At 51.3% G+C, this 13,005-nt stretch overlaps 1 protein-coding gene across 1 annotated transcript in view; it reads left to right on the top strand.

Annotated features, from left to right (window-relative positions):
• The window catches only part of AP3S2 (adaptor related protein complex 3 sigma 2 subunit), a 37,262-nt gene extending 34,731 nt beyond the window's left edge, over window positions 1–2,531 (top strand). Inside the window, exon 6 of the mRNA XM_011379649.2 lies at window positions 1,575–2,531. Coding sequence (XP_011377951.1) covers window positions 1,575–1,703 — 129 coding nt within the window. The 3' untranslated portion in view covers window positions 1,704–2,531. The remainder of the gene's footprint in view (window positions 1–1,574) is intronic.
• Window positions 2,532–13,005: the final 10,474 nt, after the last annotated feature.

Genomic DNA, 13,005 nt, shown 5'->3' on the forward strand with positions numbered 1-13,005 from the left:
GAGAAGACCTGGGCAGGAGGGGGAGCGGGTGCATGTTTGTTGGTTTATGTCGCTCTGGAACTTAGGAATGTTTTACACTCACCTCCTTTCTTCCCTGATCCGTGAAAGCTCATTGATTTGAAGGCCAGGTAAGAAGGAGGCTAAAAGTATGGATAGAAAAGCCAGCTGACATGGGCAGGCAAGCAACTTCTGACGTGGGGGCGAGGGCCCATGTTTGTGTTGTTAATTCCTCCTCTCAAGCCACACATTCCCTGGAGGGGCCCAGAGTCCCCTTCTCCAGTTCCTGTGTGGTTTCCTAGTTGGTGCTATATGAGTCTGACCTCCCAGCAGCCGTTTCTCGTGGTATCTTCCAGACCTCAGAGTTGCCAATTTCCTTGTTTCCAGTTAGCCTTAGAAAAGCTACAGTAGAGTTTGGACAGGGTTTGAAAATAGCATCCCCTCGTCCAGCCCCACGTGGTTCTGGCTTGACACAGATGCTCACAGTGAGTCTTTTCTATCCCCCAGCAGTCCCTGCATCGCCTTCATCAGCCTTACCAGGGAGGGGAGGTACCAGGGGTACACATTCACACACGGCGGACGCCCACCGGACCCCTGCTTTAGTCATCCAAGCATCTTCAAGTGCTTCCTTGCTTCGTGTAACGGAACTTAATCTTGCGAAACCAAGAATTCTTTCTGTGAGGACTAGCAGTTCTGCTGAAGAAGCTTTTCCAGACCACAGCTATTGTGGCAAATGTAGTTGTTGTAGAAATGCAGGCTGGGAAGCTTCCAGGAATAGTAAGTGAGTCAGAGGCAACGGGTTTGGAAACCAGAAGAAATGGAGCCTTGCTGGCTGAGGATAGAGTTGGAGTTTCTCTCAGAAGGTAGGCAGTAAGGAGGAAGGGAAGTGGTTTTGAGGGAGTCCCTGTCCACTTGCCCCCTTCCCTGCACACCAGGGCTGATCCTGGAGGATGGGGGCTGAGCGTACACACCTTTGTCCTCGGAGTTTGTTACCAGTCCCTCCGTGTCTGTGGATGCCCCCTGCCTCCTGTGTGTCCTTCCTCCCATCTCGGTGCCACATGACATTTTGAAAGCCAGTTCTTTTCCATCTCACATTATTAGCTGGCGAGCAGTCGCCCTAAGCCGTGATGGTGACATTCTTTTTCCTTTCAAGAATTTCCCTGTGACTGCACTTGTCTTTGAGAGTCTTTAATATCTTGAGGAAAGGGTTTGGTTTGGTTTTGTAATCTGAAAGCTGCCCCTGATACCGAATGTGACTTGGTCAAACTGTCTCAGATTATTTCAGCAAGCATTTATTGAGCACCTACCTAGCAGGCACTGCTAGGTGCAGGGGCCATAAAACTTGGTAAGCCACAACCCCCTTTAGGAGCACAGGGTTTGGACCCCTGTACCATGGTCTCCATCTCACCCAAAGATTATTTTGTTAGCTGCCTTTGAGGAACAGGGAGGAAAAAGCAAAAGTTGTGTTGTGTGTGCTCAGGTTGGACATTTTCTAGGTCTCCTTCCCTGGTATTCTTTAAGCATTAAGTAGGTGACACTGAGGGTTTGTCTCACACCCACCTGTCATTTCTCTGCAGGGCGGCCTCTCAGCAGCCCCCGCCCGGGCCGTGTCCGCTGTGAAAAACATCAACCTGCCAGAGATTCCTCGGAACATCAACATCGGTGACCTCAACATCAAAGTCCCCAACCTGTCCCAGTTTGTCTGAGGGTTGAAGACTAGGCTGAACTGGGGTCCTCGAAACAAGCAAAGCCACGTCAGTCCCACAGCAGAACCCACTCTGAGCCTTAGAAGTCAAGCCTTGGGCCCTGAGCCCTGCTGTCCTGGAGTGGGGAAGGGAGTCCTATGTCACCGCTGGCGTGTGCTCCGTTCTCACATGTGCAGGCTTGCCAGTCTCTGACACGCGTGATCACTGCAGATGTGAGGGGGGCCCTGGCTTCCAGTCGGGGGTCAGTATAGCCAAGCCACTTGCACCCTCTACCTCCCTGGGAGCATGCAACCGCTCCCAGGGATTGGGAGCTGTATTGAGAAGCCCCTCTGCTTCCCAGAACCCTACCAGTAGGACCTTCTCGGACTAGAGTCTTCTTCCTTAGCACCATGAGGTCTGAAGTCCTATAGCATTTACTTTTCTGGTGAGGGCCATAGCTAGAAAAGGGCCGACCCATCGTACCTGGGGATGTGCTGAGTGGCAAATGAGGGCAGGATCTTATGAGAACCAGAGTGGCCTACTGGCTCTGCTGAGTTGTCATACCCAGAATCCTTTCTCATAGCCAAGATTCCTGATCACCTCCTCCTACAGAGTCCATTTCCCTACTGCCAGCATCTTGACTCTGCTCTCACAGGTGTTTATATCCACATCATAAGCCTGGTTCATGCCCACTACATTTCTGCTGATCAGGAGAGCACCACCTCGCAGCCGTCTCTGTAGCACAGCTGAAGGCGTCCCCGCTCAGGGAGAGGCCCCATGTCTGTAGAAGCTAAAACTGACAACATTTGAAGCATCTCAGAATTACAACTCTTTCCAAATTTCAAATAACGTTCGCCTCAGTTGCTGTGTTATGAATGATGAGTCTCCAAATGGGAAATGCACCACCAGCTTCTGGAGCATGAGAGCCTTGGCTGGGGTCCCCCATTCCTGACCTGGCACGAGGAAGGTCGGAGGTCACAAGAGGTGTGCTGGCTGAGACTGGTGCAGGGCAGCATCTCTCCAGCATGCAAAGTGTCCCTCCCTGAGCTGTGCTATGGGTCTGTCCTGTACCCCTTGGGTAACATGCTCGCAGAGCCAGCTTTGGAAGGCTGTGCATTTACAGCTGATAAGAGCCCTTCCCATGGGTGATTGAGAGCTAATCTGCTCGTCGGAGTAGTGCCCATTGCTCCTGCACCACCTTGAGGCCAGGTGTCGGGGCCGGTGTTGAGCTCACTGCACCTTCATGGCACTGACTGGCCAGGTCCCCAGACCTTTCTGAGGCTCCCCAGCGCTCTCACAGAGCCCATCCAACATGGCACCGAACAGGACCATGTGTCCGGACCACATCTCTTCCCGCTTTGAACAGTGCTTCCTGTGGTTGGCACCTTTGCTCAGGCAGCCTCTTGTCCTTAGTCTTTCAGATCCCTCTCGACCTCAGAGGTGGGCAGTAGTTCAGAAGCCTTCTTGTGTTGGAGGAGGGAAACGTAGGTGAATGTATCTGATGTCACACCTCTGATGACGTTCTTTTGAAAGGTTCGAATTTTTTTTTTTTACAGACATTTCAGCACATTCGCATCCCTCTTACACTTGCTGAATGTGAAATAGAAACAAAGAGAGGAAACTGATGTTTCTTTTGCACCTATTGGAGGGTGGCACGAGCAGGATCCTTCCGCGGTCCTTCATGCAGACATTGTCATATCCAGTTTCCAGGTGAAGAAAGTTAAGACTCAGAGCGGTCAGGTAACCTGCTTTAGGCCACACAGGGCTCAGAGTTGAAACAGCCTGCCTGCCTAACTTGTAAGTCTTTATTTTTGCCCCACTGCACAAGTTGTCTCCTCCCAATTCTATCTTTTTATAGATAAGGAAACCAAGTCTCATAGGGGTTAAGTAGCTTATCACAAATTGTCATAAAAACAGGGTTGGTTTTCTGAGAAAGCCGGTGACACTATCTCAGAGTGTAAGAGCTGGAGGACCTCTCTTTGCCTGCTATGAAGTGATAAGGAGATGGAAGCCCTGAGTGTTAGGTGTGTCACAAAGGGTTAAAGGGTCACAGAGTTAGAGCTAAGTCATTTTTCCTGATTCGTTTCGTGGTTTAGTGCATTACAGCAGAAAACCACATGTCCTGGGTTCCTGGGGTAGTCTTCGAATGTTTTGTCTGCTGGAAACCGGTACCGCTGGCTGGTCCTATAGACTCCCAACAGTGAGCACCCCAACAACACCCCTCCCACTGCCTCTAAAAATGGCACACAACTTCAGTCTGGTTTTATATTTGGGAAACTCAGTCTCTTTGGACAAGCCACAATCATTGTTCATTAACACTTGAGGCTGCCCACAAATCCAGCTAGATTTCTTGCCTATCAGCAAAGCCATAAACTTTTTATAAGTGAAGAAAAATCTTCGTCCTGCTTTTGGAGTGGGGTACAGATATTGCGGCTGGTTATGACAGTAGGGGCTGGGTCTGAATTTGGGAGCCCTGGGCCCTGGATGGTTTACACAGAGCATTCCTGAAGTAGTTCAGAACACTGGGTTCTCAAAAATCTAACGTTCTGCCGTTATGCAGTTTCTGAGTGCCTGGTGAGGCCAGGCTCAGTGCTAGGCACTGAAGATTGAAAGACAGAAACAAGGCTGTGCGTCCTACTGTTGTTTCCGAGCACTCAGATTGAGCCTGGCTAGTGGCCCGAATGTGTGGAGCCCAGTGGCAGTGACTTTGCATTATATGGCGTATTGAAAGAACAGCCCATTTCCCACCCCAAGCTGACCCCATCGTGTCATGCTCAAACAGTCTATCTTAGTTCAAACGCTATGACAAAAATATGGACTGGGAGACTTAAACAACAGACATTTCCCACAGTTCTGCAGGCTGATCAAGATCAAGGTGCCAGCAGATTTGATATCTAGTGAGGACCTGTTTCGTAGATGGCCGTATTCTTATTAAGTCCTCCGGTGGCAGAAAAAGAAAGCTCTGTCCCCTTATAAGGGCACCAATCCTGTTATGGAGGCTCCATATTTGGCCTCATCCAAACCTATCTCCCAAAGGCCCCACCTCTAAATACCATCACATTGGGGGTTAGACTTCCACGTGTGAATTTGAGGGACAAAACATTCAGTGCATACAGGGCACCTAATTACCCACCTTTCCTCTGAGTCTGGTCATAGCCCCGTGCTTGTCACATTGAGCATGAAATCAGGATGTCGTGTCTTCTGTTACCCAGGCCTCTGCCACATAGCAGCCAAACCCTCCCTCCCCACCACCTCTGCCGAGCCACCAGCTTTATCAGAAGAGAAGCCAGAGGGCTATGGCTGAAATCCGGCTGCTGGCTAAATCATGTCTTGTGGGCCAGTCTTTCCTAAGGTTTTCCTTAATGTGGCCACCAGTCCATAGCTTTCTAACTAGGATGCAGCAGTGATCAGTAAAGACCAGGAGGGACTGCGATGGCCATGATGGAGAGCCACTTAAGTAGAGACCCAAAGGCTGTCGACTAGCAAACATCCTGGTCTTAAGCCTCCCAAGTCCTCTGCCCTACCACCCGGAGAGTGTCCCATCTCACTGTGGTCGTTGTTAACCTAGTGCCCACATAACGCTCGTACACCAGCGTGTGGTCAGTGCTCACAGGTGCCTATTGGCTGTCGTCGTCAAGACTCCTGCCTCAGGAGCACTGGAGGGTTCTACGTCTGCGACATCCTGGCAGCAGTTGGCAGATAGCAGACAGGTCCCCTTTAAGGAAATTGTTCCATGAAAATGGTTAATCTTTTCCAAAAGACTGTAAATTCTTTCCTCTTTCGACAATTGAATGTTTTTAAAAGGAAATACATACATGTAGTTCAAAAATTAAGATCATAAAAGGCTGTTCAGCCAGACTCACCGTGTTCTCCCAAACCACCAAGCCCCCTGTCCCTGGTAGAAACAAGTGTTGTCAGTTTAAAGGATTAAGGAACAAAGTTTCTGGATTTTTATAAACAAAGTCCCTGAGAGTGTTTCTTCCACTGTAAGGAGCAGGGACCTCCCAGATCCCCGTGTGAAACAGCACCCTGACCAGCACTGCCGGTTCTTCCCGTGCCTTTCCTTTTCCTGTGCCCCCTGACGTACTGTACGTTTGGGTTGTAGTTACTGTCTCTTCCCTGCTGGGATATACGTCCCTCAAGGACAGGGGTCTGTCTCTTGGTCAGTGCTGTATCCTGGTTGCTATGAGCAGTGCCTGGTACCTAGCGTTCAATAAATAACCTGAATGAGTGAATGATTGAGGCAGACTAGTCATTCTTAGAGTAAGTCAGCTTGTGCTCTGCAGGGCCCTGCACTCAGCATTCAGAGAGTCAGGGCTGCGGCATTGGAAGCAGCAGGTGGGGAGGGACCAGGTGATGGCCTGTGGAGGATGAGGAAGAAGAGAAAGTGGAGCCCAAGTGACTAGAAGACCAGTGAAGATGTCATTAGTTGAGAGAGAAGGAGGTGGTTTCGGAGAGAGGAAGATCTAGAGACTGGATGTGGATGCGTAGGTTGGAGTTGCCTGAGGGCATCTGGGAGATGTCCGCCCGCCTGCTGGGAACCTGGGAGTGGGCAGGAGGGAATGGGTGTCCATCCCGGAGAGGTGGTTAAAGCTGTGGGGGCGAGTGACGGGGCCACGGCAGGAGGGGATTGAGGACCCAGCCTGTGGGCAGGGGAATTGAGAGGAGAGTCTAGACAGTGGAGGGACTTCAAGTCAGGGTGGACATGCAGGAGGAAGGGGCCCCTGCCGAGAGACCAAAGCACTGGGGAACTAAGAAGAGAGGACCTCGCTTGCGCTTGCAGTCGTCCCCACCAGGCCCCCCAAGCGAGACAGCGAAATGAAGGGTACGTTCTGGCCGAGTGGTGGGATGAATCCAAACCTCGAGGTGGCCGTATACAAGTGTGAGTCACAATCCCGTTTTCTGTCACGGCTTTTGGAATATCAGTGTCATCCATGAAAGGGGGTGCCAATAACTGCTACCTCGGGGGTTGTGGGGGCTAATGAGAGTTGACGTAGGTCACAGAAGAGCTCCGTAAACATTGGATGCTGTTGTCATTGGGGTTTTTGCAGAGGGAAGGGGAGACAGCAGTATGTTGCCGAGGAGATGGGGGTACCAGGTGGGCCTCAAAGGAGTGGGTCTGCAGAGGGATGATGGGGACACTGCCTGCTGGCCTGGCCCCACCAGTGGGGTCCCATGGCCGTCTCTAGAGGCCATCATTGGACAAAGCTGTAGGAGAAGTGGTAGAGTCTGGAGGGAGAAGCTTCCCTAATAATGAGTTTGAAGACAGAAGCACACACTCAATCCGGTACCGCCAGAAATGTGGGGAACGCAGCCCAGAACGCCCTTCCCCCAGAGTAAGCCTGAAATCGAGACGTCCTGCAGGCACAGTGCAGTATGAGGACTGAGCCAGGTGGAGGCCTCTGGCCAAAGCAGGCCTGGTTGAGAGTTGGGGTCCTGTAGGGAACTCTACACTTCCCACTAAAAATGGTATCTTTGGGCCTTATCAAGAGCAGACTTTAACGTGTTTCTCCAACTCTGACATCACCTTGGCCTCCTGAGAGCACTTGAAAACAGGAGTGCTCGCCTGCCTCCTAGCAGTGCCCTAGGCATCCATCCGTGCCTTCAGCATGGCACAGTGAAGGCTGTCTTCCGCGCTGATGAGAATGAGGACCTAACCTGCGGAAATTTTTCTTGACACAGGTTGACGGCCTGAATCGGTCCCTCTCCGAGATGATCTCAAAATATTAATCAGCATGGTTCAGGCAGTGACCAGTCAGAGTGCAGGTATCAGATGGGGGATGGGGTGTGCCTGATGGTCCATGTTGGTTCTTCCATGAGAACCTTGCCTCTCCTGAGGCAACAGAGGAAGAGCCCAGGAGGCTGCCACATCTGGGACAGCTGCAGTTCAGGCCTTTGCCATCCTGGGTGTGGCTGAGGTAGCTTCCATTGGTTGCATATGTAGCTCAATGAGTCAGCGCGCCTCCTCCAATTCAGGTACTGTGGTGAGAGGTACAAGGGGCCTCTAATACCCCATCTCCGGACCCTCACAAGCTGGCAGTGAAGTTAGAGGCTGAGAGCCACAGCCCAGGGCACTTCCCAGTGCAGAAGACCATGGCCTTTGCCTGGCCAGCCTGGGAGTGAAGCTTTCCTCTAGCCTCTCAGTTCTGAGCACTTTGCAGTGGATCCCCTTTTCTAGACCCCTCTCCAAGCCTCCCAGGTGGCTCCCCAGCTGGCTGCAGGCCACACGAATCTCACTCTGGCATGAGGTACCTGTAGGCTGAAGACTGCAACAAGTATCGTCTGGGACATAGTCCTTTCTTGTTGAGAAGCGCTTGTCTAACTGAGGCAAGCTGGGATTCGAACTGCTTAGCTGCTAAGCCAGCTTTTCTGGAACTTTCTTTGCGTGTCTGGGGGGTTTGTCTGGATCTGCTCCCTCAGCACCAGTCCATGAGGACGTGGTTCCCTCTCAGATGCTGGACTGGGCGCTCTGCGGCATTTTCTGCTGAAATTCCCCCTCATGAGGTTCTCAGCCTCTACTTGTCTCTCCACCAGCTGGGCCCTGTCTGGGCCCTTGGAAATGCCAACCAAATCATCAGCTGTTTAGAGTTCACTACGGTGTTACAGGATTGGAAGGAAATCTCTGGGTCCCAACTCTGTGCCAAACAGGGAAGCATCACCATGATGCTGCCTGCCATCGTGCTGCGCCTGGCACAGGTTGACAGCCTAAAGCCAGCCCTACCTGCCAGGCCCTTCCCCGAACCTCAGCACTTGGGGTTACAACCCTTTCCCATCATCAGGTCAGCCCACTCCCAATCCCAGCCCAGCCCCTGAGCTGCTCCGGGCTCCCACAGCCCCAGAAAGGCCACAGCCTGGCTTCTCTGTGGTCTCTGGCTCCCACGTGTCCTCACAGGTGGCTTTTCCTCTGAGCCTGCAATCCCCAGGTTTGCCTTGAGTAGAGCCTCATGTCCCAAGTGGCAGCACTTGGGATAGTGCCTGGCCCTGGTATGAGCTGAGTAAACATTAGGTTGTTACCTTGTCCTGTCACTGTCTGGTCTTTCCCACCCCACCAGGCCCCCTCCACAGTCCTCCCAGGCTGGAAGGGACCCCATGTCCTCAGCCTTCAAATCTGCACGGTAGACAGAGCTGCTGTTGGGGGTATAGAGTCCTCTGAGCTGGTTCGTGCGAGTCGAGAAGATACCTGCCGGGTTAGCACATCTTGGTTCATTCATCAAAGAATAGCCAGCTCTTCACTCAGCCTTCACCACCACCCTGTGAGGCACAGTGCTGTTATGTGTAGATGAGGAAACAGGCACAGAGAAGCGGCTTGCCCAGAGTCACTTAGCTGGTAATGGTCACAGCCAGGATACAAAGCCTGACCCGTAATGGCTCCTCTCGTCAGTGGGAGGCGGGGGTGGGGTGGAGAGGCCTCTGGGCTGAGAAGAGGAGAAGGGGCCACACTGGTCAGTATCTAGGGTTTCAAAGAAGAGAATTCTAGGAAAGGTCTCAGGCTACCAGAGCAAGAGGAGGAAGCCCTTGGTAGGCGAGACGGGTTGAAGCAGGTCTCCCAGGTGCTGGAAAGGTAGGGCCCCAAGGGCAAGTGGGAAGGACACATGATTTTCTCTGATGCTGGAGGCTGTGGTGCGGGTGTGGGGTGATGGGGTGTGTGCCTAATTTAGGTCAGTGAGTGGAGGCTGCCCTGGAAGAGCCCGAGGGGGCTCAGGAAGGCCCCATGGCCTGCTGGGTGTAGTGGGTTGAATGGTAGCCTCCCAAAAGATATATCCACATCCTAACTCCCAGAACCTGTGAATACGACCTTATTTAAAACGAGTATTTGATGTGATTAAGTTAAGGATCTGGGGATGAAGTCATCTTGAAGTATTCAGATGATCCCTAAATCCAGTGACAAGTGTCTTTGTAAGAGGCACACAGAGGAGATGGCCCGTGACCGCAGAGCTTGAAGTGATGCAACCACAAACCAGAGACTGCCCGGAACCACCAGAGGCCAGAAGAGCCCTTGAAGGATCCTGCCTTAGAGCCTTCGTAGGGAGCGTGGCCCTGCTGGCACCTTGACTTCATACTTCTTGCTTCCAAATGGCATGGGGATAACTTTCTGTTGTTTTAAGCCACCCTGTTTGTGGTACTTCGTTACGGAACTGAGCTGCCAGGTGGCCTCGGTGGGCTCAGGCTGGGTGGGCAGAAGGAAGGCGGCAGAGAGTGACAAATGGAAAAGGTTACAGGAGGGAGGTGGCCGAGTCCTCCAGAGCTGGGGTCCAGGAGGGGAACTCAGGAAAGGGCTCTTTCAAGTGATGGCAGGGCTCTGGGAAGGAACGCGAGATGGGTGGCTGAGGAGGCCGATGGGGAACCTCAAAGCTAAGGATTCCTGGCAAAAGAAGCTGATGCCCCAGGGAGAGGCCGGAGGGGACCTGAGCAGTGCCAAGCTGGTCAAAGAGACACCGACAGACGACGTCCCTGGAGGTATCGTTGCTGAGGCCTTCCTGCAGGCCAGTTGTTGGTAAACTGTCCACATCTGTTCATTCAGTTTCACAGCAGCTCGTTGAGGGCCTGCTTCCATTTTATAGATGTGGAAGGTGAAGGCTCTGGGTTGCCCAGCTTGTGTCAGGCCCTGACAGGAAGCCACCTATCTGACTGCAAAGCCGGTTGCCTCCTGAGTTTCCTGCCCTGCCCTCGGAAGGCTCCCAGGGCTTGAGGTCAGTGCACTGGGGTGGGTGCTGAGGGAACACTGGGGTGGGAGCCCACCCAAGGGTGCAGGGCTCACTCTGCCTTCCTGCCCTGGCACTCCATCTCAGGGACCCCTGTGTCTCCTACTGGGCTCTGGGTCCATTCTGTCCCTTCCACTGTCTGGGCCCAGCTTAAATCAACAGGCCCTGTCTTCCTTCTTGCCTCATCAGGACGCCTTGCTGTAAAAGATGCTTTTTGTCCTTTTTTTTTTTCCCCCCCAAAAATGTGTTTTTAATTAACTTAATAATAAAACCCAAACTGAACTCTTGAAAACAACAGCAATAAGAAATTTAAAAAAATAATAATCTCAGCTCCAGGAAGTGCCGACTTCAGCACCACCCTCTCCAGCCCAAGAAGCAGCTCTGGTTCGGTTCCCTTCCTGACCTTCCCACTATGCCCCCAGCTCCTGGTCCTCAAGCCTCCGAAATATCCCCTAACCAACCCCCTCGAAGACCCTAGACCTCTGCCCACTGCTGAGTTCCTTCAGCTCTGGAGTGCCTGCTTCCTCCCAGCTGCTCTCCCTGCCTCCCTTCTGATCTGTGCCAAGCTGGTCCCCAAATCATCCCTAGAGGCTCCCTCTAAAAGGCATATTTGATTCCATCACTGACCTTTTCTCAGTATTCATAGAGCCTAAACTCCTTGGCATGGCATCTAGAGCTCTAGTGTCCAGCCCTGGCCCACCCCAGCCTCCGCCCTGTCATGCACCCGGCCCCCTTGCGCTTGCATATGCTGATCTTTCTGCTTGGGTCACCCTTCCTCCACCTGTTCCACACAATCCTCAAGACTCACCCGAATACTTCCCTCTGTTGGCTGACCTGCCCTTGCCCTCCTCAGGCACAGAGTGGCATTCCTCCCGGCTCTCATGACAGTCGTGTGGAACTTGGTTCATTTGTTCACCTGATAGGTGCCAAGTCCTGTGCTAGGCACCAGGGCGCAGTACAGGGGGAACAGTACAGACATCCCTGCTGCTGTTGCCCACGGAGACCATGAGGACAGGTTTCACCCATGTGCACAGAGAAGAGTTCCAGCCTGAAGATAGTGTGTGCTCCTTAAATGTTTGTTAAGTGACTTGACCAACCAAATGAGTGAGTGGATAACCATAACCCTTCCCACTCCTGGATAGAGGCTGAGCCAGCCTCAGAACTGAATCACACACTGATAGTAGGTGCTCAGTTCTCAGAAACCACTCCCCAGGGAAAGGGAAGAGTGTAGGGAACTAGCATTGAGAAGTGAGGACACAGTGCTCAGGATCCTCCAGGCTCCTGAGTCTCCTGCCCACATCCACACTGTTTCTGATCTCATGGGGAGAGGGAGGAAGCCCTGGATAAGACTCCTTTTCCTAACCAAGGGGACTCTGGCTTGCAGAGGGGACTTCAGGAGAAGGTTGCCATCAAGCTTCTGGTCCCCACCCCACTTGACATCTGGCACTCCCCAGGGCCAGGGTCACCAAGGGGCCCCACGTGGTACAGGGCAGTGTCCAGCCCCTACCATCTAGCCCCTCCCCAATGCTTTCTTGTCTCCTTTAAAAAATAGTATTGTAATAGTTTTGGTGGTGACTATAAAAATAGTATGTTTGTTCAGGAAATTTAAAGAATATACATAGGTGTATAAGGACAAAAATGGTGGTCTCTTCGCCCTCCTCCCCATCCCTCTGCATCAAGTCAACCTCAGTGAGGCCAGTTAGGTCACCATTTGGCATGTGCGTTCCTGCCCTGTCCCAACACTCATGACACTACACAAGTGTACAAGCACTGAGAGAGTTCTTAAGAAGGTGGGATCATAGTAAATGTATTACTTTGGCACTTGCTTTTAAACTTGGCACTAGACTATGGACATCATTCCAAGGTAATGGGTACAGAATTAAATTGTTCTAACTGCTGTGCAATGTTTCCTGTGGATGGATACTTTGGGGTTTTTTTTTTTTTTTTTTTCACTTCTTAATGTTCTTTTTTCTTTTTTTTAACAAGGAATTCTGCAGGAAACCTCCTCCTGCACATCCTTAGGTTCCAGTTGGATTTCCCTGGGTTTAGGATCAGTTCCCCAACGTGGGGTCACTGCCTCAAAGGACATATGCATTTGAATTTTTAATAGGTCTTGCCATTTTGCTTGCTCAAGCAGTGAGAGCCTTTCACAAGTGCTCCCTGAGCATATGAAAATGCTGGTCTCCACATCCTGGCCAGCTCTAGACGTTATCATTCATCTAAACCTTTTCCAGTATCATAGGGAAAACCGACCTCTCATTGTTTTGAAATTGTGTTTCCTGAGTATAACTAAGGTCAAATACCTTTTCATATGTCAATTGGTTTTTTTTATTTCCTCTTCTGTGAATTTTTGTGTCTCATCCTTTGCCTGGTTTCTAAGTGTGGCATCTTTATTTTAAAAAATCTCCTTTAGGACCTTTTTGACCATTATTGATATTCTTTGTATTATGTGTTGCAAATATAGTCCAGTGTAATCATTGTATTTTACCATAAAGAAGTTTGTATATACTTAAATGATGTTTAACTCTTCATAACAGACATTTGAAAACATAATAAGAACAGTATAATGAATTTCCACTGTACCCACCTCTACGCTCCAACAGTAATCACTATAAGGCTAA

The sequence above is a fragment of the Pteropus vampyrus genome, unplaced genomic scaffold, assembly GCF_000151845.1.
Source record: "Pteropus vampyrus isolate Shadow unplaced genomic scaffold, Pvam_2.0 Scaffold368, whole genome shotgun sequence".
In the NCBI taxonomy this organism is placed as follows: Eukaryota; Metazoa; Chordata; class Mammalia; order Chiroptera; family Pteropodidae; genus Pteropus; species Pteropus vampyrus.